The sequence below is a fragment of the Arvicola amphibius genome, chromosome 8, assembly GCF_903992535.2.
Source record: "Arvicola amphibius chromosome 8, mArvAmp1.2, whole genome shotgun sequence".
NCBI classification, from domain to species: domain Eukaryota; kingdom Metazoa; phylum Chordata; class Mammalia; order Rodentia; family Cricetidae; genus Arvicola; species Arvicola amphibius.
Window position 1 is genome coordinate 114,122,920 of NC_052054.1, and position 21,289 is coordinate 114,144,208.

Below are 21,289 nucleotides of genomic sequence, written 5' to 3' on the forward strand. Positions count from 1 at the left end.
AGCTGTTTTTCCCCCCTCCATTGCCTTAGAAATAGAGCTTGCAAGACCCTGAGACTCCTGAGCTTCTAACCAATGTTCCCCACGGTCTATGGGCATGCTGACCTCTGAATCCGTTCTGTATTCTCAGAATGGTTGTATCTTAACCATCTTGACTTCAGTATCTCGAGAGCCTGCATCTAACCTCATACCCTTCTTTTGGAAACCGGCTCTTAGAAACAGGGCTTGCAAGACTCTGAGGCTCCTGAGCTTTTTTTTTTTTTTTTGGTTTTTCGAGACAGGGTTTCTCTGTAGCTTTGGAGCCTGTCCTGGAACTAGCTCTTGTAGACCAGGCTGGCCTCGAACTCACAGAGATCCGCCTGCCTCTGCCTCCCGAGTGCTGGGATTAAAGGCGTGCGCCACCGCCGCCCGGCGCTCCTGAGCTTTTATGCAGTGTTCCCCCATGGTCTGTGAACACGCTGACCTCTAATGTCTCAAGAGCTTCCATCCAATCTTTTGAAAGCAGGTTCTGCTTCCCCTCTCCCAATCTGAGTTATATTATTCTTACAGTCTCTGACATTTGGTCTGGAAACCCTGAGACAAACCTGGGCCTACTTTTTAATAGCTTGTAACATCCTAACAGAAGAGATGTTCATAGGTCTTGGGTATCCCTTTCTCCCTGTCCTTAACACGAGCCTACGTTTGGAGTGAAGTTGACCGCTGGAAGTCACAGCCATAGGTAGGACAGCTCAGAATAGGGAAAGAGTTTGTATAAAATCTCTCTTGGCTAATGTTCCATGCACCGAGCATTGTTGTGCCTGAAATAATAAGTATTTCATAATCTCTCTCTGTCTTTTTAAGTAGCTTAACACAGTTTAAAAGAAAAACCATCAAAGGGTGGGATATAATAAAATAGGAGCCATAGGAAATTTCAAATGAATGCAGATGCTATTGAAGTTAATAAAATGCAAATATATTTTAAAGAGGCATTAAATGTGCCATGGTATACTTCTCAGAGAATGCATACTAAAAGTAGAGCTGTCAAGGGGGTTCATCAGAATGTTATCATGTCATTATAAAACATGAATTTTCAGGATGATTGATGGCTTTCTTTCATTTGTTCAGAACCATCAACTTATAGGGGGAAAAAGTCAGAGACTGCCCGAACTTTCAGAAATAAGCTTTGAGAAGCACAGGCTCAAAATTCTAGGGCTTCAAGGCTGAGGCAGGAGGATCATGAGTTTAAGGCTAGCTTGGACTATGCAGTGAGAAGTTGTCTTGGGGGGTGGGAATGGGTGAAAGAGAACAATTGGAACCCAACGGCTTCCTAAATAAGAAGACAGAGGGGGGTGAGACTCCCTATTCTCTAGGCCTCTCTGCTGGGTGCTGAGGAACAAAGGAAGTGGGTGGGGGTTCAGTACGTAGAGGCAGAAACGGTGCATAGACAAGCATAAATTTGAATTCTGACTCCTGAGTGCTGTGAGGTTTGATGGGTGAGGTGGTGCCTGCCTTTAGGCTTTGGAAAGGAGTTGAAACTTTAGTCATTTGCTGTTGTGAATGTGTGAAGATGACTCCAAATGAGCACAAATGGTGCCTAGTCTGCTTCTACTGAAGCTGTAGGGCATTAAGGGACAAATGGGGGTCGAATGCCAAATGGGAGCCTAGCTTCCTCTTTGAGTTGTGTGGCATAGAATGGGGGAGGGGAACAATAGGGACTGTGGCATAATCATCCATGATCGTTTTATTTATTACCCAGATGATTATTTAAAATCTTTAGATTTACCTAATGACCCATCAAGAGGAAGTGGGAAGAATATAGACTCTAGATTAAGGGGAAGGATTTTAGTTCCAGAGACCTGTTTGGGACCCTGCAGACTGTAGCAGAGGCAGACGGCTTTTGTTTATTTGGGATCTGCTATGACAGTATTCAGACCTGTATTTGAGTGTTTATTTTGGTTCTTCTAGAATAGGCTATGCATTGATCTTTACCACTCCACTTCCTTAATCCTGGGAGGGGCTCCCTCCCTGAGGTCAGCACTGATAGCATTGACACTGGAGCCCGATTGGAGTCCTCCTAGGTAGGAGGGTTTCTTTACAGCTAGAAAGAGAAAGGGGAAGGAAGAAAGGAAGACCTGAGAGCAGAAGGGAGAGCATGGGGTTTCATGATTCTGTCCCAGGTCCCCTCTTCTCCATCCCAACCTCTCTCCCCTTTCCTTGATTCCCGTGTTGGAATAACCTTCCGTTTTCCACTTCAAAGCAAATTGAGACTCTGTTGTCTCTGACCCCTTCCCAGAAAGTTCAGCGGGGGAAACTTGGCTTCTTCTGTGGCCACAGGAGTGTGGTATTCTCGCCTTTTAAATGATCATGATTGGGTTAATTAAAAAAAATTAAAATTACTTTGCGAGGCACCCTGGGTGTTGGACTGGACTTCCTACTGCTTGAAGCATGGAGCTACTTTGGCAGTGAGAGTTTGCCAAGTGGATTGTGTGTGGGAGGGTGTGACTAACCCAGCCCGAACCTTATCTCTAATCCTGTCTTCCAGGGCTCCCAAGCCAGCCTGGTATAGGGCTTTCCTCACTAACTCCGTGCTCTCCAAGATAATATGCCCCCCCCTCTCTCTCTCTCTCTCTCTCTCTCTCTCTCTCTCTCCCTCCCTCCCTCCCTCCCTCCCTCCCTCCCTCCCTCCTCTCTCTCTCTCTCTCTCTCTCTCTCTCTCTCTCTCTCTCTCTCTCTCTCTCTCTCTCTCTCTTCAGATCTAAGTAGTGTAACTTTTCAAAATGCTTCTGTTCTCCAAAAAGGGTCTCATTTCTTGGTGGGCGACCCGAGCCGCAGGCTCCTTACAACCCCTAGGTGATAAGTACTCCAGCCAGAGGCCATAGAAAGCCCTTTTCCTGGCCCCTCCCAGCCTGCAGGGATTACCAGCAATCCTTTTTCTGCCTGCCTGGGGTGGGATTGTCCCGGCTTCCCTTTTGGCAACATCCAACTGAGCCAGTGCTGTCGGGAGGCCATTTGAAGGGATATGCAAGTCACAAAGGCAATGGGACCGAGAAAAAGAACCCGAGAAAATCTCTGTGAAGCTTGTAGCTGGAGGGTGGGTAGAATTGCCTTTTATGTCCAGGTGCTAGGGGTGGCCGTCAACGCGTAGACGCTAAACACAGTGGGGGGGGGGGGGGGGGGGGGGGCACATCATTCATTGTAGTCAGTGAGCACGGGATAGTGCTGGTGAGAAGCTCCAGTTACAGAAGTCATTGGAAACACTAGCACTCAAACAGAGGATAGGCGGACTTGCTGCTGCTGCCGCCGCTATTGTTGGCCTTGGAGTGTCTTCTGCAGAGGAACATGCAACACCAGTTTCCAAAAGAATGTGATTTTTCGAATTACAGTTGTGAAGAACAGTACGGAGTGGCCCTCTCTGGGCATTAGTGGCACCACCTGGAATCTTGGTACTTGGGAAGTTCAGGCAGGAAGATCACAAGTTCTGGGCAAGCCTGGGCTACACAGCTGGAAAGAAAGAAGAAGAAGAAAGCAATGAAAAGAAGTAGGAGGGGAGGAAGTGGTCTGTAGAGGAGACTTCATTCCTACTTTCATCTAGCTTCGGGCATCTGGAAAAGGGTCTCGTTTCCTGTAAGTTTGAGATGAAGACTGAAGTCCCCAAATCCAGGACAATCAAGAAGAAGAGAAGGCCGGCAGAAGCAAATCTAAAGCGGACAACTTCATTCTCACAGTCAGGTCAGGTGGCCTGTCAGTGAGGGGACAAGAAAGGAATACCTCACCAGTAGCTACCTGATGCCATTCCCCAAACTTCTTTCAGCTCTGACACCCTGGCGGGTTTCATCAGCTGCATTTAATTCTCTGGGTTGAATCATACCCAGGAAGCTGGCCCCTTGTGGGCCCTGGGAGTCACGATAATGTCATGAAGCTGCTATCAAGGTGTGGCCCTCCTTAAGTGGTCAGGACCAGGCCTGATTCCAACCTCCTAAAGGCTACAGTAGAGGAGGCGTCTTGAGCCTAATTAGCCGTGGAAGTGATGGTCCCTCGCAGGTGGATCTAGACGTGACTCATGGCGGGAGACAGAGCCAAGGGGAAATAGAAATCTCTCCTGTGTCACTTGATTGGAATCTCAGGCCTACTTAAGGGAGCATTTTCTGAGGGTGAGGACGAACAAGGTTAGTCTCCTATGTCACCGATATGGAACTTGACTCCTGCCCCCATCTCCTCCACCCAAGTCTCTTGGCTACCTCAGGGGCCTCTTAGCAGACCCTCTGTTCTATCCCAGTAATAGTTCGGGAGGCCCTCATTCCAATAGCCAGTGGGAACCTTTCCTTTTCCAGGGTACATGTAAGGCAAGCACTCTGCCCCTGCCCCCACATCCGTAGCTCCAGATCCCATTGCCATTGTGAGGATGGCACCAGAGACTGCTCTGTACATCTGTCTGTCTTCTTGGGTTCTGGGCTTGGCATTTCTCTCAAAGCTCTGAACAGCAAGCCTTCCCTTTCTCCTCTGGCTTACACACTTAGTCCTCACTCCTTGCCTGCTTCCCCATGTACTCTTCCTCCCTCCTGCCCCTTTCTTAACTGACTTCCCAGCTCCACCCCCTCCCCATGCTAAATTCTATGTTTGCCTCCCTAGACTGTGTGCCCGGGAAAGCCCAGACCTTGTCTGTCATCCTCTCCCCATGCCGATCCTGGCACAGATATATTTAACCCTTCATGGCACCCATTGGGTGTGGAAGTTCTCATCCATAATCCCAACAGTCAGGAGAATTGTTGCAAATGTGAGAGCAATCTATTAGAGACTCTTGTACAGTTAGTTCTAGACCAGCCTCAGTCATATTGCGAGTGCAATCTCAAAACACCCCTATATGGGAGGTGGGAAGGCTAAACTTTTAAAAATTAAAAGTGCTTGAGCCTTGGAGATCCCAAAAGTTGAAGTTGAGTTTGAAGGGGGAGTTTATTGGTAAAACCACACTACTCAGTGGGGGAAGGAAGACTGGAATGCGAAGTAGCTAGCTTCTGAGTCAAGCTTACCACATCCTAGATTGGTTCAGAGCCACTGAGTTTACCTGTGGCAAGGGTATGGTTGCACCCACCTGTAATCCCAGCACAGAGACAGGTCCATGGAATTCAGGCCAACCAGATCTACACAGTGAGACTCGCTATATACAAACATACAAACTAAGTTAGTAAATGCTGAGGCTGAGATGGAGCATCAACAGCCTTTCCATTTTCTGTGTCCCATTTCCAGATTTCGTGATCGCTTCTGTTCCTACCTTTCATTCTCTTTTTTTGTTCTTCCCTTCCTTTTTCCTGTTCCTTAGCTGCCTCCCTCCTTTCCTCCTTCCCTCCCTTCCTTTTCCTGTCACTTTTCTTAGCTTTCTCCTTCCCTCCTTCTCTCTCTCCCTCCTTCCCTCCTTTCCTATTTTAGTGGGGGGGAAACAGATGTCAAAGCCTCTGTGTTCTTTACGTGGATGGACTCGGGTTTTATGAAAGACACCTCCCTATCCTTCTTCCTTCATGACCCCACATTTTGGGAACACCTTAGCATCATGCAATGTTTGTTAGCATTGGGTTGTCATCACAGTTCTTTGTTATGGGGACTATTAGTTGAGAATGAACAAATCTATAGGATCTGTGACTTGCTATTTCCCATACATTCCTGTTGGTGATTTATTATTTACATCTGGAAGTGATCGTCTGACCTCACTGATAATCCTCCTCAACAAAAGATAACCATGTTTTAAGTCATCAGTGTAAGTCAGATGTACTTGAAAGGGACAAAGAATTCACCTGCAAGCACTTTTGGCATCTTGCCCTTTCCCATGAATTCAATCTGATGACACAGGAGGCTGGGCTGCCAGGGGCTGCCACAGCTCTTGCTGCAGAACCTCCCAGGGCTCCCGAAGATGGGATCAGATCCACTTTGCCAGCCTGGTAAGGAGCAGCTAGAGATCAACTAACCCTTCCTTCTTTGCAAGAGGGGATTTGAATGTAAATCTCCTTGCAGCTCCTCTGGGGATGTGGACAGTCAAGAGCCCACAGGTCAATCTTGGGTAGGCTGCTAAGTCTCCTTGGCTAATAGATGAGCTCTCTGTTGCCAGACTTTTTGACTAGCAGCTTAGACTGACTTCTTGGGACAATATTCACCTCCAGCTAATGAGTTCTTAATGCACAAGATTGTGTGTGCGCGCGCACACACACACACACACACACACACACACACACACACACAGCTTTCAGGGGTATGACGAGGTGCTTGGAAGTGAGAGTCGTGGTTTGGCATTATCTGTGTATTAGCAAGAGCATCGGTGCCATCCCAGGTGTTTGGGCTGCTCGTCTTTGCAGCGACCCCTTGTTCTGCTCTGCATCAAACTGAAAGCAGACACGCCAGCGTCTCCATAAATTCACATGGTCTAGACGAGGTCTCTTCAGGGAAGTCCTGGAGGGGTTTTTATTTTCTTCTCCTCGGCAGGCATCAAGCAAGGCCGGAATAGCCCAGCACATATAACATTAAATGCTGGCAGATAGTTTTATAAAAGCTTTAATCCGATAACATGTAATACCAAAACCAGATGTTTAGCATGATCGTATCTGTTTAACATAAATCATGTTTTAAAACATCACAGAGACTCCGAACTTTAAAATTCTCTTTCAGAAGATTCACAGCACATGAAATGTTTGAAGCCCATGAAGGTGACAGTGAACCCAGGCGTCCACAGAGACCAGGAAGACACTGCTAAATATCAGCTGTGGGGAAATTGAATTCTTTTAAAAACCTCATTTTCCCCCCTTCCCCCTGAAATCCTCAGGCTCTATCAACATAACAAAAAGAAAGAAGCTCAGCCAGCAGTTATGACTCCAGTCATTTCAGAGGCATAAATCATGGCTGGTGACAACTCAGGCTATAAAGTCGTTTGGGTGACAATGACTAGCTATGCTGCCTGAGTTAATCAAATAATTATTTAACAGGTGTTTCTCTTGCTCCGGCCCCAGCTTTACAACATATTTCATTCCTTCCCTGTCTCTTTTGCAGCCTCTAGTTTTAAGTAAACAGAGAAATTAAGCAAGCGAGGATTCAGTAGAAAGTTAGGACCAGAAGCGAAGCCCTTTGCTGCCTCATGGTTCTTGTGCGAATCACCAGCTTGGCAGATGCCTTCAGTGCCCAGCCCACTGGTTTCCTTGACAATCAATAACTACCGTTTTAGCTTCTGCAGATGGAGCTAGCTTCCTGGAGAAGAAGCCTTCTCTCCAGCTGATTGATACACAAGGTCTTGCACTGTGTCAGATGGCTTTTCCCTTCTGTTACTTCTACAGGCTATCTCCCGGGCAAGGAGTAGAGGAAGAATGCCCCCTGAAAATCCGAAGTCCCCTCTACTACACATCACCCTTCAGATGTGAGAGGGAACTGTGATCTGCTCCCTGCATGGTGACAGCTTCCATAGTCCCAGCCTCTTATCTCTCAGATTAGGCTCAGTAAAGTCACACTCACGATTGTTAATGCGGTCTTTACACAGTCCTTATGGAAAGGATGAGTGAGTGCTTGTTGAAATATATGTTGTGAAAAAAATGTTGTGGATGGATATAGTTCTGTAGCTGCACTGGCTTGCGCATCTTATAAGAGGATGCAGTTCTTACACAATAACGCTAGTGCACACCAATCTTGGTATTAAATTCAGGTTGGAGGAGAGTGGTTAGTGACCTAGGGAGGAGCAGCTGCCGTGATCTGTGCCTTGTCACCAGCAGGTCTTTAATGAGCAAGGAGTCTTTATGCACCCCAAATAGCAATGGGGGAAGAATACAATAGAAACTGATCACAAAGGTCCACGCTTTGTAAAATGTCATGGGGGATCAAGGTTGCTGTTAGTGGATCCTGATTGGCCTGTCTGGCTATGACAGATGCGCCCTCGGTAAGGATGGATAGTTTAGATGGCAGCTTTTATTTAAGTCTTTCCAAAGTATCACGAGTTATTTTGAGTGATTTTGCATTTCAACTAAAGGTAAATGCTTGTTTAACAGTTTAGCATTTTTGCATTTAGGTCATCCTAAAATATTTGACTTTCTTCATATTTATTAACTTTTTGCAGTAGTGAATCTAGGACCGTGGGCACGTGAGACCAGTGCTCTGCCACCTAGTATATCCTAACCCTTCAATTTTCTCTTTCTTTTTTAAGGGTTACTTATATAATATTTATGAACATTTTGGCTCGGTGTATTTATATGTACCACATGCGTGCCGGGTGTCTGCCGAGACCAAGAGATGTTGGATCTCCTAGAATTAGAGTTGAGATGGTTGTGAGCCACCATGCGGGGCCTGGGAACTGAACCCAGGTCCTTTGCAAGAGCTGCAAATACTCTTAACTGCTGAGTCATTTCTCCAGCCCCAGCGTTGGCTTTTTTCTCTGCAGTGTTCTTTTAAATTTTAGTCCTTGCATAACACGAAACTTCAGTATACTGGGCAAACAAATGCTTCCATCTTTTCTTGACCTTGAATTTTTTTTATCGACATATTCATTCAAGTTCTGTTCATAAATCAATTGAGAAAATTTAGTTATTAGTTCCTTAATCTCATGTGAAAGTCATCATAAAAGGGGAGAAATACACAAAATTTGAAGAATTGTAGGCTTTAGGGAACTACTAGCATGATTATTGCTTTTCCAGTGGTATTCACATACCTGATTTGTATCTCCTCCTCCTCCTCCTCCTCCTCCTCCTCCTCCTCTTCCTCCTCCTCCTCCTCCTCCTCCTCCTCTTCCTCCTCTTCCTCCTCTTCCTCCTCCTCCTCCTCCTCCTCCTCTTCCTCCTCTTCCTCCTCCTCCTCCTCCTCTTCCTCCTCCTTCTTCTTCCTTCTTTTTTTTTGAGACAGAGTATGTCCTGAAACTGTAGTTCAGGCTGACCTGGAACTCTCAGAGATCCACCTGTCTCCACCCCTTGAGTGCTGGGATTAAAGGTGTGCACCACCTCTGCCCAGCCTGTATTTTTTTATATAACAAAATGTCAGTGCCCTAAGCAAGAAAATAAGCACAAGATTAGAGTAGGAGGGAAGGATCTTTATTTAGCAGAAAACATGTTTTAAAATTAGAATGAAAAGAACTCATTGTGACTATAGGTTGCTGCTGTTAGCTTCTGTTTTAAGATTGATTCCATTGTATCAGTTTGAAATAATTTTTCCATTTGTTTCTCTTTTTTTGTTTCGGTTTTAATTTTTTGTTTGTTTTTTTGAGACAGGGTTTCTCTGTAGTTTTCAGGCCTGTCCTGGGACTAGCTCTTGGAGATCAGGCTGGCCTCGAACTCACAGAGATCCACCTGCCTCTGCTCTGCCTCCTGAGTGCTGGGATTAAAGGCGTGCGCCACCACCGCCTGGCTGTCCGTTTGTTTCTATACCCATCCCAATTGTACATGACAGATTGCTCAGTTCTTAAAATGTTAAAATCCCCATCACTCGGGTACAAAGCCAGGCATGGATTCAAATCCGGGGTGGAAGGGGGGGGGAGTGGAGACAGGTAGATCTTTAGTGTGGGAAAGGGTTTCTTTCTGTCCCCTTTGCACGGATAGCACGTTAGATTGCACAGTTTAGATCCCCCACAATAAAATGAGACAATGTTACCATGTACATGAGTCATAAAAGACAGAAGCCATGATAGCCTGGGTGTGCTTGCTAGTTTGGTTCCGGTTTTTTGCAGAAAGAATTGCCTTGCTCAGCTTCTCCTTTGTGTGACATCAAGATTCTTTTTAATTTCTTTTCTAACACCAAGCCCACTGGCCGACTTAACCTGACCTATTAGTTCCAGTGTGAGAGAGACTACTAGAAAAACCAAGATGTGACTGAGCAGTGGCGGCACGCACCTTTAATCCCAGCACTCGGATGGCAGAGACAGGCGGATCTCTACAGGAGCTAGTTCCAGGACAGGCACCAAAGCTACAGAGAAATCTTGTCTTGAAAAAACAAAAACAAAAAAACCAAAAACAAAAAAAACAACAAAAAAAAAAACCTGGGTGTATTAAGTTTTTTCCAAAAACCACCATAGTGTTCTTCACTCTGCTCCCTTTGCTGGTGTGCAGTAACTTTTAGAGGTCTTTTAAAATGAGCACCTTCATCTGATTTTGCTTCTGTATTTACTGTACCTCACGTGAAAACAAACCACATCTGACCTTTTGGAACTACCCACCTATTTATGGGATTACACTGCCTTCTGTTCATGAAAGAGCAAGGCAGTTTTCAGCATAGTTTCTTTCTGCCACTGTCCCCTCTTGTCTGTCTTCCTGAAAGCTAAGCTGTAAAAAGAGGAAGCCATGCCAGGAAATAGGGAACCCGGATGGGTCTGGGCTTGTAGGAAGAGAGCGAGCGTACCACTGGGGGAAAGAAGAACCCACAAGAACCCGGCCCAGGGACATACCTAATTAGACATTTTTTTAAAATAAAAATTGCCTGCTACTTATTTTGCAGTTAGGTAAGTTATAGTTGCTATGAGCTTAATTCAATCTCGGTTGTTTTAATTTTTTTTATAAGGGTGGATTAAAATTATAATGGAAAAAACTTGTACTCAGTTCTAAAAAAAGAAAAAAACCTAAACTATTAGGAAAAAATTCAGTAAGGCTTATCCCTCTTTTTGCCCCATCTGGGAGGTATCTGAGTGAGCACGTCCCACACCACCTCATTCCTTTGGACATTGTCTTATCCAATCTCCATACGATGTTGGCAGGTGAGAATCAAAATGTCCATGTAGTTACAGTGTTTGTTTAAACTAACACATCCAATAAAGACTAGTGAAGCACACACATAGCAACTGCTTTTTCTAAAAGGCATTACTTTACTTGAGGTCCACCCTGGGGACAAGAAGCAAGATGGAAGCCCTCTCGCCTGCTGTCTCTCTGTCAGCCTGACTCCTGTGCTTCCACCACAGAGACTGGTCTTTGTCCCCGAGCCTTTGTTCTTAATCTGTCCTCCTGAGTCACCTTGGGTTCCAGGAATCCTGTGTTCTCAGATGTGGGAGGTTATCAATGAGGGAGGGCCGCACCCTGGAGCAGAAGTAGTTGTCTCCTAAGACTTGGCGACCTCCTCACCCACCCAGAATTGAGGGGGTGACACTGGCTGGGCCTGCCTGGTTATGCCTCTTACCCCACCTCTCTACTCTTTCTCTAAACCCAACATTCCTGTCAATATCTGGAGTGGACTTCACTGGGCCCCCTTTCCTGTTCCTCTTCCTATGTGATCACCTTGACCAGGTCTCCTTCTGGTTTTTTGTTTCGTTTTCTCATTATCCCTTGCCTCTGGGCACAAGGAGGCCAGCAACCAAGCCAAACATGTTGTTAGGGCTGTTGGAGCCTGGACATTAGTTTCTCAAACTCTAGCACTGGTGGGGCTATTTATTTATTTATTTATTTATTTATTTATTTATTTATTATGTATAGAATATTCTGTCTATATAGATGCCTGCAGGCCAGAAGAGGGCACTAGACCTCATTACAGATGGTTGTGAGCCACCATGTGGTTGCTGGGAATTGAACTCAGGACCTTTGGAAGAGCAGGCAATGCTCTTAACCGCTGAGCCATCTCTCCAGCCCAATTATAGTACATTTTAAAGCACAGCAGAAGTGGTAGAATCGTGGAGTGAGAGCATTTCTGTTGCCCATGTCATCCTTCACTACATTCTATCCGTTGATTTTTTTACAAAACATCTCAGTCCCAAAGAGCCTTTTTAAAGAAGGGATGGCCAGTCATCCCTTGGTGAAATCAAGATGTTTTGTGTCTCTGTCACCTCTCTGAGGGTTGGTGTGAAACTGCAGGGCCCAGATGATCTTTGAAACTCATGAGCTCGAGTCCTAGGGACTAGGGGCATTCACCCTGGTGCCTGGTCCTCTTTGAGCATTTGTCTATAAAGATGTTCTACTCTCAGTTCTGTCTTCTAAGCATTATAGGCAAGTTATTTGTGTGCAGAACAAAGTAAGCTTTATTATGAATTGTCTCTTCGGACATTACAAAATGGTCACATCGTGGGCATGCCTCTTCCTTCCCATCCGCAAAGCCTATTACTTGTCTTTTTCTTTTTTTTTTTTTTTTTTTTTTTTGGTTTTTCGAGACAGGGTTTCTCTGTGGCTTTGGAGCCTGTCCTGGAACTAGCTCTTGTAGACCAGGCTGGTCTCGAACTCACAGAGATCCGCCTGCCTCTGCCTCCCGAGTGCTGGGATTAAAGGCGTACGCCACCACCGCCCGGCCTATTACTTGTCTTTTTGAATTAAAAAAAAAATATTTGTTCCTGTAGTGTTTCTATATGGGGATAGGTGGGGGATGAAGTGTTTTGAACTTATATTTGCAATGAACTGTGCATTGACTTTTTAGTTAAATGACGAGTCTGGGGCTAAGAGGACTAACCATACAGGTGCCCACGTGAAAAGCCTAGTGTAACTGTGTGTGCACCTGTAACCCTAGTGGTATAGGGAGCAGGGATGGCAGGACCTCTGGGGGCTCGCTGCCTGCTAGCCCAGCTCCAACCTCAGTGAGAGAGCCTGTCTCAAAAGAAGAAGGCTGAGTGGTAGAGCTTGCGGGGCTCCTGAAGCCTGCCCCTGCTTTACAAGCACTGAGCACACACACAAATCACACTCCCACACAGACACACTGAGAGATGGATCTGTTCATCACTGGACAGTTCTCAGGGTGGCGTTTTCGTTAGCCTCAAATTTTTAAAGAAATGAGCTTTCTTCGGCCCCATCAGACAGTCATAAACACGGAGCCTGGCATTTGGGCTTTCATGAAATCCCTCTGCCATTTGGAGAAAGGAGAGCGAGTGGAAAACAGTAAGCTGAGGTTATAATTTACTGAGCCTTAGCATTCTAAGAACTTGGCCTCAGATGGTCTTCAGTTTCAGTTCTTGGACCACTAATGTCACTGGATCTTAGGAATCCACAGCAAAACCCAGGAGAATAACTCAAATCTTGCCAGGCTCTTTCTTAGCCCCTTCTCTCTGCCTGTCTGACTTGGAATTGAAATGGGCTCATCTCCACAGGCACAAGACAGAGAACATGTTTGTCCTTGAGAGTAACTGGTTGTACTGCTATGTTCTTAGTCACTCAAAAACCAAACACCAGTTTCATCATCGTTATCATTATAACTGCAAAGTTTCTGCACCCCATAAGCCTCTCTGCAAATGCAATAGTCCAAATCAGACCAAATCAAACCGAACTAGAAAAAGCCCAGGTTTAATGGATACCAACTCTCCTGGATGGCTTTCCAGCCCCCTCCCCCGCCCCCAGAGGAGATGGGAAAGAATGGAAAACCACGTGTTTGTTTTCTTGGGAGGGGGCTGTTTTAAATACACTGTGGGTGTGGTCTTGAGCATTCCTTGGGATGGGGTCATCTTTTGGTGGCTTCTGAGGGACTGAGGGACAGAGTCTAGACTGAAGCAACTCCCAGGGGAAGGCTTGGGGTGGAATCGCCACCTAAACATTCCAGACTCTTTGGATATATGGGTGCCAGAGGCTAGGGTGATGCTTCGATCTGAAGAATAGCTACAATTAAAAAATATTCAATGTGTATAAGTGTTTGGGCAGCATGTATGCCTGTGTACAGTGTGCATATTTGATGCTCACAGGGGCCAGAAGAGGACACTGGGTCCCTTGAATCTGAAATTAGGGATGGTTGTGATCTGACATGTGGGTGCCAAGAAATGAGCCCAGGTCCTGTTTGTTTCTGTGTAAGGATATGTGCATGCAAGTCTGATGCCTACTACAGCTGGAAGCATCAACCCTCCTGGAGATGGAGTTAAACGCAGTTGTAAACTGTCCTAAGTTGGTGATAGGTCTTGAACTCTGCAAAAATTTGAACTCACATCCTCTGCAAAAACAATGCATTCCTCTCTTAACAGCTGAGCTGTCTTTCCTGCCCATCATTCTCATTATCATCACCATCATTATTATTTAAACAGGATTATTCTAAGGATGTAATTCACTACTACAGAAGGTTAACCTTGAACTGCTTCCTCCTGGGGTGTTCAGAGATCTTCTGGTGTGTTACCGCACCTAGATTCCAGGTCTTTTATGATGTAGATGAGACATTTCAGTTCCGGGATGTTCATGAAAAGAAAGATGTGAATTTAGAAGCACCCTAGCTGCAGAAGTTTCTTCAAACTTCGAGCTTAGAAGACAGTGATCAGAAAACAGGGTAGCAATGTCCCCCGCCCAGGCCAGGCTGCATCATTTAATCAAGGAGAGAAAAATCAATTTAGAAGTGGTTTTACAACAACACGGAGTATATAACAGTAATCAGTGTTTCCAGTAAGATAAGCTGATAGGGAGTTTTCTATTTTGTAGTGACTGTTAGCACTGTTAGCGAGTGCTCTTTATTCAGACAAAGAGCAGAAAGGGCTGTATATTCCAGCCCTTTCTAGCATGCTCCAAAAAGGGATGAGCGTGGGCAAAGCATTCATTTTAGAGTGTCTATCTCCATCATTGGCTGACAGTAGAGCCCCCTGAGCCCAATCCAGCCTGCTACCAGTTTTTATGTGACCTAAAAGCTAGTAATGTTTTTATGGATGGCATTTGCAATTGATTCGGTAATAGAAAAAACACTTTCCTTGAAGACCAATTAAGAGAAATGTTATGTCTCCAATAAAGAATTCTGTTCTCATTAGTAAATATCTAATACAAAAAAGTAATTAACTATTACAGTGATTTCAAATCGAACGACTAACTGTTTTCTATTTTGTTACGTAGTTCTTCTAAGTTACTTACTATTTGGGTTTATAGAAGAGTTTGCTGACTCCGGTGGAAGACGATCTTTAAGGTCTTCTTAATGGTTCACTTTCATTTATTCTCTATCTAGCAACGTGATTTGAATAATATGTATTTGGCAGCATTTGGCCCTCTTCACTGACGAGCCCCGAACCAGAGCTTCCTTCCTGTAATGGCTGTCAGTCTTCATCACCCTGTAGCTTCTAGAAGTAGCGGAAGATGCTAGCAACATTAGATCATGCCGCTTAGATGAGAGAGCCAACCTCATTTGTGTTTAATCCTTAAATGTTTTCTTTTTGCCTCAGTTTCCCCACCTGTACTGCTAATGTTTGCAGCTTTCCCAGATGTTACTCGGGCTTGCATATTTTCATAAAATCTTAGGATCCACAATTTTTTATCATACAGGCTATTTTCCCCTCGTTTATGCTTACATTATGATATGTGAACAGTTCATTAAAAGAGTGATTTATTACACAGGTCAGTGAATGACGCTGGTGTTTAAACTTGTAAATACACAAAATATGCTGTGTCTTGTGTGTAGTGGGCAGCAAGTGCACACCTATCAAACAAAAAGGGAGAAGTGGAGGGCTTTGGGCCAAGAGCCCAATACTCCATGGGGACCAGTTTGCATAAATGGCTCATTTTCCTTAAGGGATTCCTATTGGAATCTCATCTCTGACCTCCTAGGGTTTCTATTTGAAGGACCAATCTGTTACATGGGAAGGTAACTTTTAACCCCCATTAGTTTGGAGTGTGACCAAATTAGGTTTTGCACACAGATTAGCTACCTGAAAGCTAAACTTGAGGACATTGATCATGCTCTTTGAGTTAGTTCTTCTGGGTGTGTTAATAAAGATCCTGGGTTCAGCTGATATAGCCCCATAACTTACAGTGCCTACTTCTGCTAGTGTCTTTGTGTGTGTGTGTGCACACGCGCAAGCCTGCAAGGCTTAATGCTACCATTTCCAGAGCAGTATTTATTGTTTGCTTATTTATTTATTTATTCATTCATTTTTTTTTTGAAACAGGGTTTCTCTGTAGCTTTGAAGCCTGTCCTGGAAACTAGCTCTTGTAGACCAGGCTGGCCTTGAAGTCACAGAGATCCTCCTGTCTCTGCCTCCTGAGTGCTGGAATTAAAAGCGTGCACCATCAATGCCTGGCCCAGAGAAATATTTATTATAAAAAAGAAATATAATGGAAAGCTGAAGAGCAAGTTTAAGGTGGTTAGTGGTCACACTGGAAAACAATCATATGTACATACATGTTTTCTGTATGTATATGTGCATTTGCAAGTGTGCCTGGAGACCAGAGGTCTATACTGACTGTGGGCATTATTTTTTGAAGCAGGTCTCTTTGAATCTGGAGCTGTCTGATTTGGCTACACTGGCTGGCCAGGGAGCTCCAGTATGGCCTGGGATTTACAAGTGCATGGCAAGCCTAATTTTCTTGTTGTTGTTGGGGATCCCCCCTTCAGACCCTCTTGCTGATGCAGCAAGCACTTTACTCATGGAGTGGTCTCCACAGGCCCTGAAAAATATCGTAAAAGGTGAAATGCAAGGTAACGACATTATTTATTCAAACTATTGGTGCATCCAATAGACAATGAAGGTGAAATTAAGAAGATGTGGGGGGCGGGGCTTGAGGTCCTGAGTGTATTTCACTCCTCTAGCTGGCCTCTGTAGACCAACCACATCCTCCAGTTCCCAGTAGGAAAGTGGCAGCCATGGAGGATCTTAGACCAGACAGTGGATCACAAATGACAGTATGGCTGTCAAAGGCAGCAGGGAGACAGGAACTGGGGCAGCGCAAGTTGAGTGACAGACACCTCCGCACAATCAGAATTTTGCAGAAGGCCCACCCTAAGGGCCGTGAGCTCTGGAGGTAGATGCTTGCATGACTTTGAAGATTATTCACAATCCTGGATTGCTGCAGCTGCTGAGCGCAGTTAGCGTTTCAAGCACATGGGTTATGATGGCAGTTAAATTAAATACTCTGCATAAATAAAATAAACGCTCAATGGATGCTTGACATTTGTCACCCAGATAGCCTTTTCTAGTTATTTACAAATTAGTTTAAGATGAACTGTGAGGACAACCAGGTACTGGGAATCTTTTTATAACTCCAGAAGAAAAGTGGCCAGGTTTTTTTTTTTTTTTTTTTTTTTCCTCTCTCTTTGGGTTGAACTCAGACTTCCAACTCAAGATCACCTGGTCCTCAGCCTTTCTCTCACATGCTCTCTCTGTGCAGGGTCTTTTTCAAAGAGTGGCTCCAGCCAGCTCGCTTCATCTATGATTAAAACAAAACAAAACAAAACAAAATTAACAATGATTTTAAAACTCAAATTTGTATTAGCTGTTTGTTCTGTTAGAGACAGGGTCTCAATTGTAAAGACCAGGCAGTTAGAAGTCATGGCTACCTTCCTATTTTGTATTCCTGTGGGCTGTGAGGTGTGGACTACTAAAAGCTACCTATTCTGCTGTCTTTAGCGAAGACTCTTACAGTGAACCTTGTTATGGTTGTAGGTAAACTGATGCAGGAAATCTCTTCTTTTCCTCCCCTTCTATCTCCCTTATTCCTTATCCTCCATCTCTCCCTTCCCCCCTCTATCTGCCTTTATTTCATGTTAGCATAAAGAAAAGACTAAGGCGAAGCTCAGGGGGTTTGGGTGGCAAGTTGGCTTTGCTGTTGTGGGTTATCTTTCCATGGGGGACCCTGTTCATTCAGAACCCCTTCACTGGGACAAATGCAGGCGAAAGATTCTCCTTGAGGAAACATTGGATTGCCTTATGAAGTCTTTTGCCTTCAAAAATATGGTTCTCAATCAGCCAAGAGAGAATGATTGGAAATAAGCGTATGTCAATGTGCATTGTACCATATGTGTCTTTCACAGGAATTATATTGAGAATAAAAGTAATAGCGGGCTTTTTAAGATGCTTAAGTATGCTGGTGAATAGATGTAGGATGCACTTCCGCATCTGTGGGCTACACTCTGAAAGGCTGAGCCACACAGAGCAAAGAAATGGACCAAACCATCAATTTAATAGGTCACTTTGAATGTAGGCAGCAAAATGGCTGCGTGTGTGAAAAGCCACTACTATATTTTGAAAGAGCCTTTCTAAGAATCCTGAAATATTAATAACATGGTCTTAATGCAGTTAAGGGTGGCAAGGGCTGCCGAGAATAGTACAATGACAATTATGTTTTTTTTTTTGGCTTGTGCTTGTAAAAGCAAGAAGTTAAGAGTGGAAATAGTCAATGTGTTGAAAAGTGGCTTTCAATTTTCTAAATTGGTATAGAGCTTTGTATTTCCCAAATAAATTCACATATATTTATCCTTAGTAAGGTGTTAATGTGAGCTTTGAAGAAAAGAGAAAAACTACACAAACTCAGAAATGCACCCCCTTTCCAACTCACTGAAATGCACCCCACCTCCCCATTCACTGAAAGGCTGGTGCAATCAATGCTAAGCTTTAACAAGTGAGAAGAAACACCTTCCAGTAGGATTGTTGTGAGTTCCCGATAAATTTTGCAACTAGAATTTATCTAATTAAAATGCCACGCCCTTCCCGCCCCCTCTCAGCTCTGAATGTGGTGTGTTCATATCCTACTGATTGGTCACTGACTAATTTCTATCAATTATCACCTTCTCCTTTCACTGTGCAACTTTAGATTTTAGATAAAAATGAAAGTGTGCATGAATTAGCTGGGAATGTACAGTATATATTCAAAGATGTTAAATTCGGTTGTGTCTTGTTGGTAGTTATACCACGAGTTGCCTCCAGTTGCTTGTGTCTTCTGCGACTCACTGAGTGACTGGGGACTCAGGGAGTTTGTGTCCATATTTAGCGTCTCTTCTTGTTTGATGTGGGACCATGCAGTTTTTTGATTTTCTGTTTCTTCCCAACGTCTGGGTTGCAGTTTTTTATGAAAACCCTCTGGCCATCTTAAACATGACCAAAAGCACCTTGCAAGCTGAACCTTATCTAATTATGGGATGCCTATGAACTTAGGAGACACATAAATCACAGTCACCGAAGCACTTTGTTGGTCTAAGGTGCTTCGGTCCAGTGGAAGACGGAAAGCAAATAAGGGAGAGGTTGATCTGGGAGCACTGTTATTGTCGGTGTTCCACACGCCATAAAGTTTTAGCTCATTGAGGGAAACTCCATAAACAAGTTTAGCTAATAAGAATGAAGTAAGTGTGTGTGCGCGCCTTCCTGAGCACCCACCGGAGGCCCTCTCCACTTGTCATTGTGGATGATGATGAAGAAAATGCTAGCAGGCCAGGCCAGAGGGTGAGGGGTGGGCTTTAATGGATGCTGTGTAGATGGAGGCTTCATGGATCAATGGAGCAGCTCTCTGTGGCCGCGGGTCTCTACAATACTATTGCCACAGAAAACCCAGCATGTGTGGATGCTCATACATCTGTGCCTTTCAGAGAGGTCCCTGAGTGGCCACTGTGGCTGATCTCGTGTATTTTAGGCTAGTGAAAGGCATGCAAGGGGATCCCTCATCCAGATGGGGCTTTGACAGTATTGACACGATCCGAGAACATGATAGATGAAGCCAGCATTGAGAAAATCATGCTGGGAAAATTGTGGGTAGCTCATTTTCTTTTCCATCCTCAGACGGTCTGGAATAACTTAATTATCATTGTCCTTATCTGTGACCTTAATACCTGATGGCTCTGGTCTGTTTATTTTAGGTTGAGATAGGCTTGGGGAGTAATCATGAAGAGTGGGGAGGAAAAGGAGGGGAAGGGAGCAAAGCCCTATTAATTAATTTTTATGATGAGGTTTTGCAGCATTATTGAATTTTTCCACATTACTGAAAGTGGTCCTCAGCGTCCGTGGGATGTTTGTAAAGATGAGATCATGGAAAGCGAGTCAGGTGCGTTGAAGGACTGTAGGAACCTGTGTTCTCTGTCCTCACCTCTTGCGGGGTGCTCATGGCAGGGAGAGGGTGTGGGCTAAAATTGGAGGCAGGGAAATACAGGAGGGCCTCTCATGCTTGAGAAGAAACACCACTTATTAACCTTTTTTTGGTTTTTCAAGACAGGGTTTCTCTGTGTGGCTTTGGGGCCTGTCCTGTCCTCTTATAGACCAGGCTAACCTCGAACTCACAGAGATCTGCCTGCTTCTGCCTCCCCAGTGCTGGGATTAAAGGCATGCGCCACCACCACCTGACTTATTAGCTGGTTTTTAAGTAAGCTGCTTATCTTATACCAGTCCAAAGTCTATCTTCAAGTTATCTTCTTTGTGTTGTCCTGAAAGCAAATGGCTCATGCCTTACAAGCTCTTGTCTTTTATGAAGGCCTTTGTTGGGTTTTCAATTTGATTCTCTGTAACCATAATTAGAAAATAGCCACCAACCAATTGTTTTGTTTTGTTTGGTAGTATTTTAACACATACATTTCCATCTGGTTGATTGAATAAAGGACACCTCCCAACACAAACACACACACACACACACACACACACTTTCAAATTCCAAAGTAAGTGACTGAAAATCCAGGTTCTGGGGAGCTGTACATGTAGCGGTCAAAGATGGTCCCTGAAACTTCACCAGGTCTAAGGTCTTAAAAGGACAATTACCTGGTGGAAGCTGGATTCTTCCTTTCAAAGGTGCCTCTAGTGCTTTGTAAGGGGGGTACAGTATGATTGATCAGGATAATGCCTCTAATGGCTGCTGCCTTCCAGAGAGAGACGCCAGTAAACTTTCATTGTACTGCACTTGATCACACTAGTTTTTAAAGCAGTTCCTTTAGAGGCTCCTTGACACATAACCAGAATTGCCAGTGAGCCTTAAAGAAAAGCTGTGATGCTGGGTGTGTGGCCGAGTTGCTAGAATGCTTACCCAGTAAGCAGAAAGCTCTGGGTTTGATCCCCGGCACTCTAGAGGGAGAGGCAGAAGAAGAAGACATTTAAGGCCACTCTCAGCTACCTAGAAAGCTTGGCTGGGGTTTACATGAGACCCTGTCAGTTCATATTTTGGGTTGTTTTGCTCTGCATTTCAAGCCGGGTAATCCCTGAGATGAACAACACCCCCCTCACCGCGCGCGCGCGCGCGCGCGCACACACACACACACACACACACACACACCTTTTCTGCCATCCAGGGAATGCTTGCCCATTTTGCTTTGATGTTCCTGCAGTGGTTCATGTTTGTTTGTTTTTTTTCTTTTTCCTCCTTCCCCGTAGCTTGCAAAATTGGATATTACAAAGCTCTCTCCACGGATGCCACCTGTGCCAAGTGTCCACCCCACAGCTACTCCGTCTGGGAAGGAGCCACCTCGTGCACCTGTGACCGAGGCTTCTTTAGAGCCGACAACGATGCTGCGTCTATGCCCTGCACCCGTAAGTGCTTTGCTTGTCTCCTGTCTCCTGCGATGCCAGCAGCTTTCATTACCACCTAGCAGGGTGCTGCCAGGACTTCTCCCAGGATAACCTTGCAGGGGGCAAATTAGATAGCAAGCGCGTATCCTCTTCCTATCATAGCAGGAAGCATGCTTAGGAAAAGAAAGGCTTTTTTTTTTTTTTTTGCCTTCACAATGCACAGCTGCCAACAGACTACTTTGTGGAGCAAAGATTGAG

The 21,289-nt window shown here is 44.8% G+C and overlaps 1 protein-coding gene across 1 annotated transcript in view; it reads left to right on the plus strand.

The window, feature by feature from the left end:
- The window catches only part of Epha4 (EPH receptor A4), a 141,133-nt gene that overhangs the window by 47,773 nt on the left and 72,071 nt on the right, over positions 1 to 21,289 (plus strand). The window contains exon 4 of the mRNA XM_038339013.1: positions 20,897 to 21,052. Coding sequence (XP_038194941.1) covers positions 20,897 to 21,052 — 156 coding nt within the window. The remainder of the gene's footprint in view (positions 1 to 20,896; positions 21,053 to 21,289) is intronic.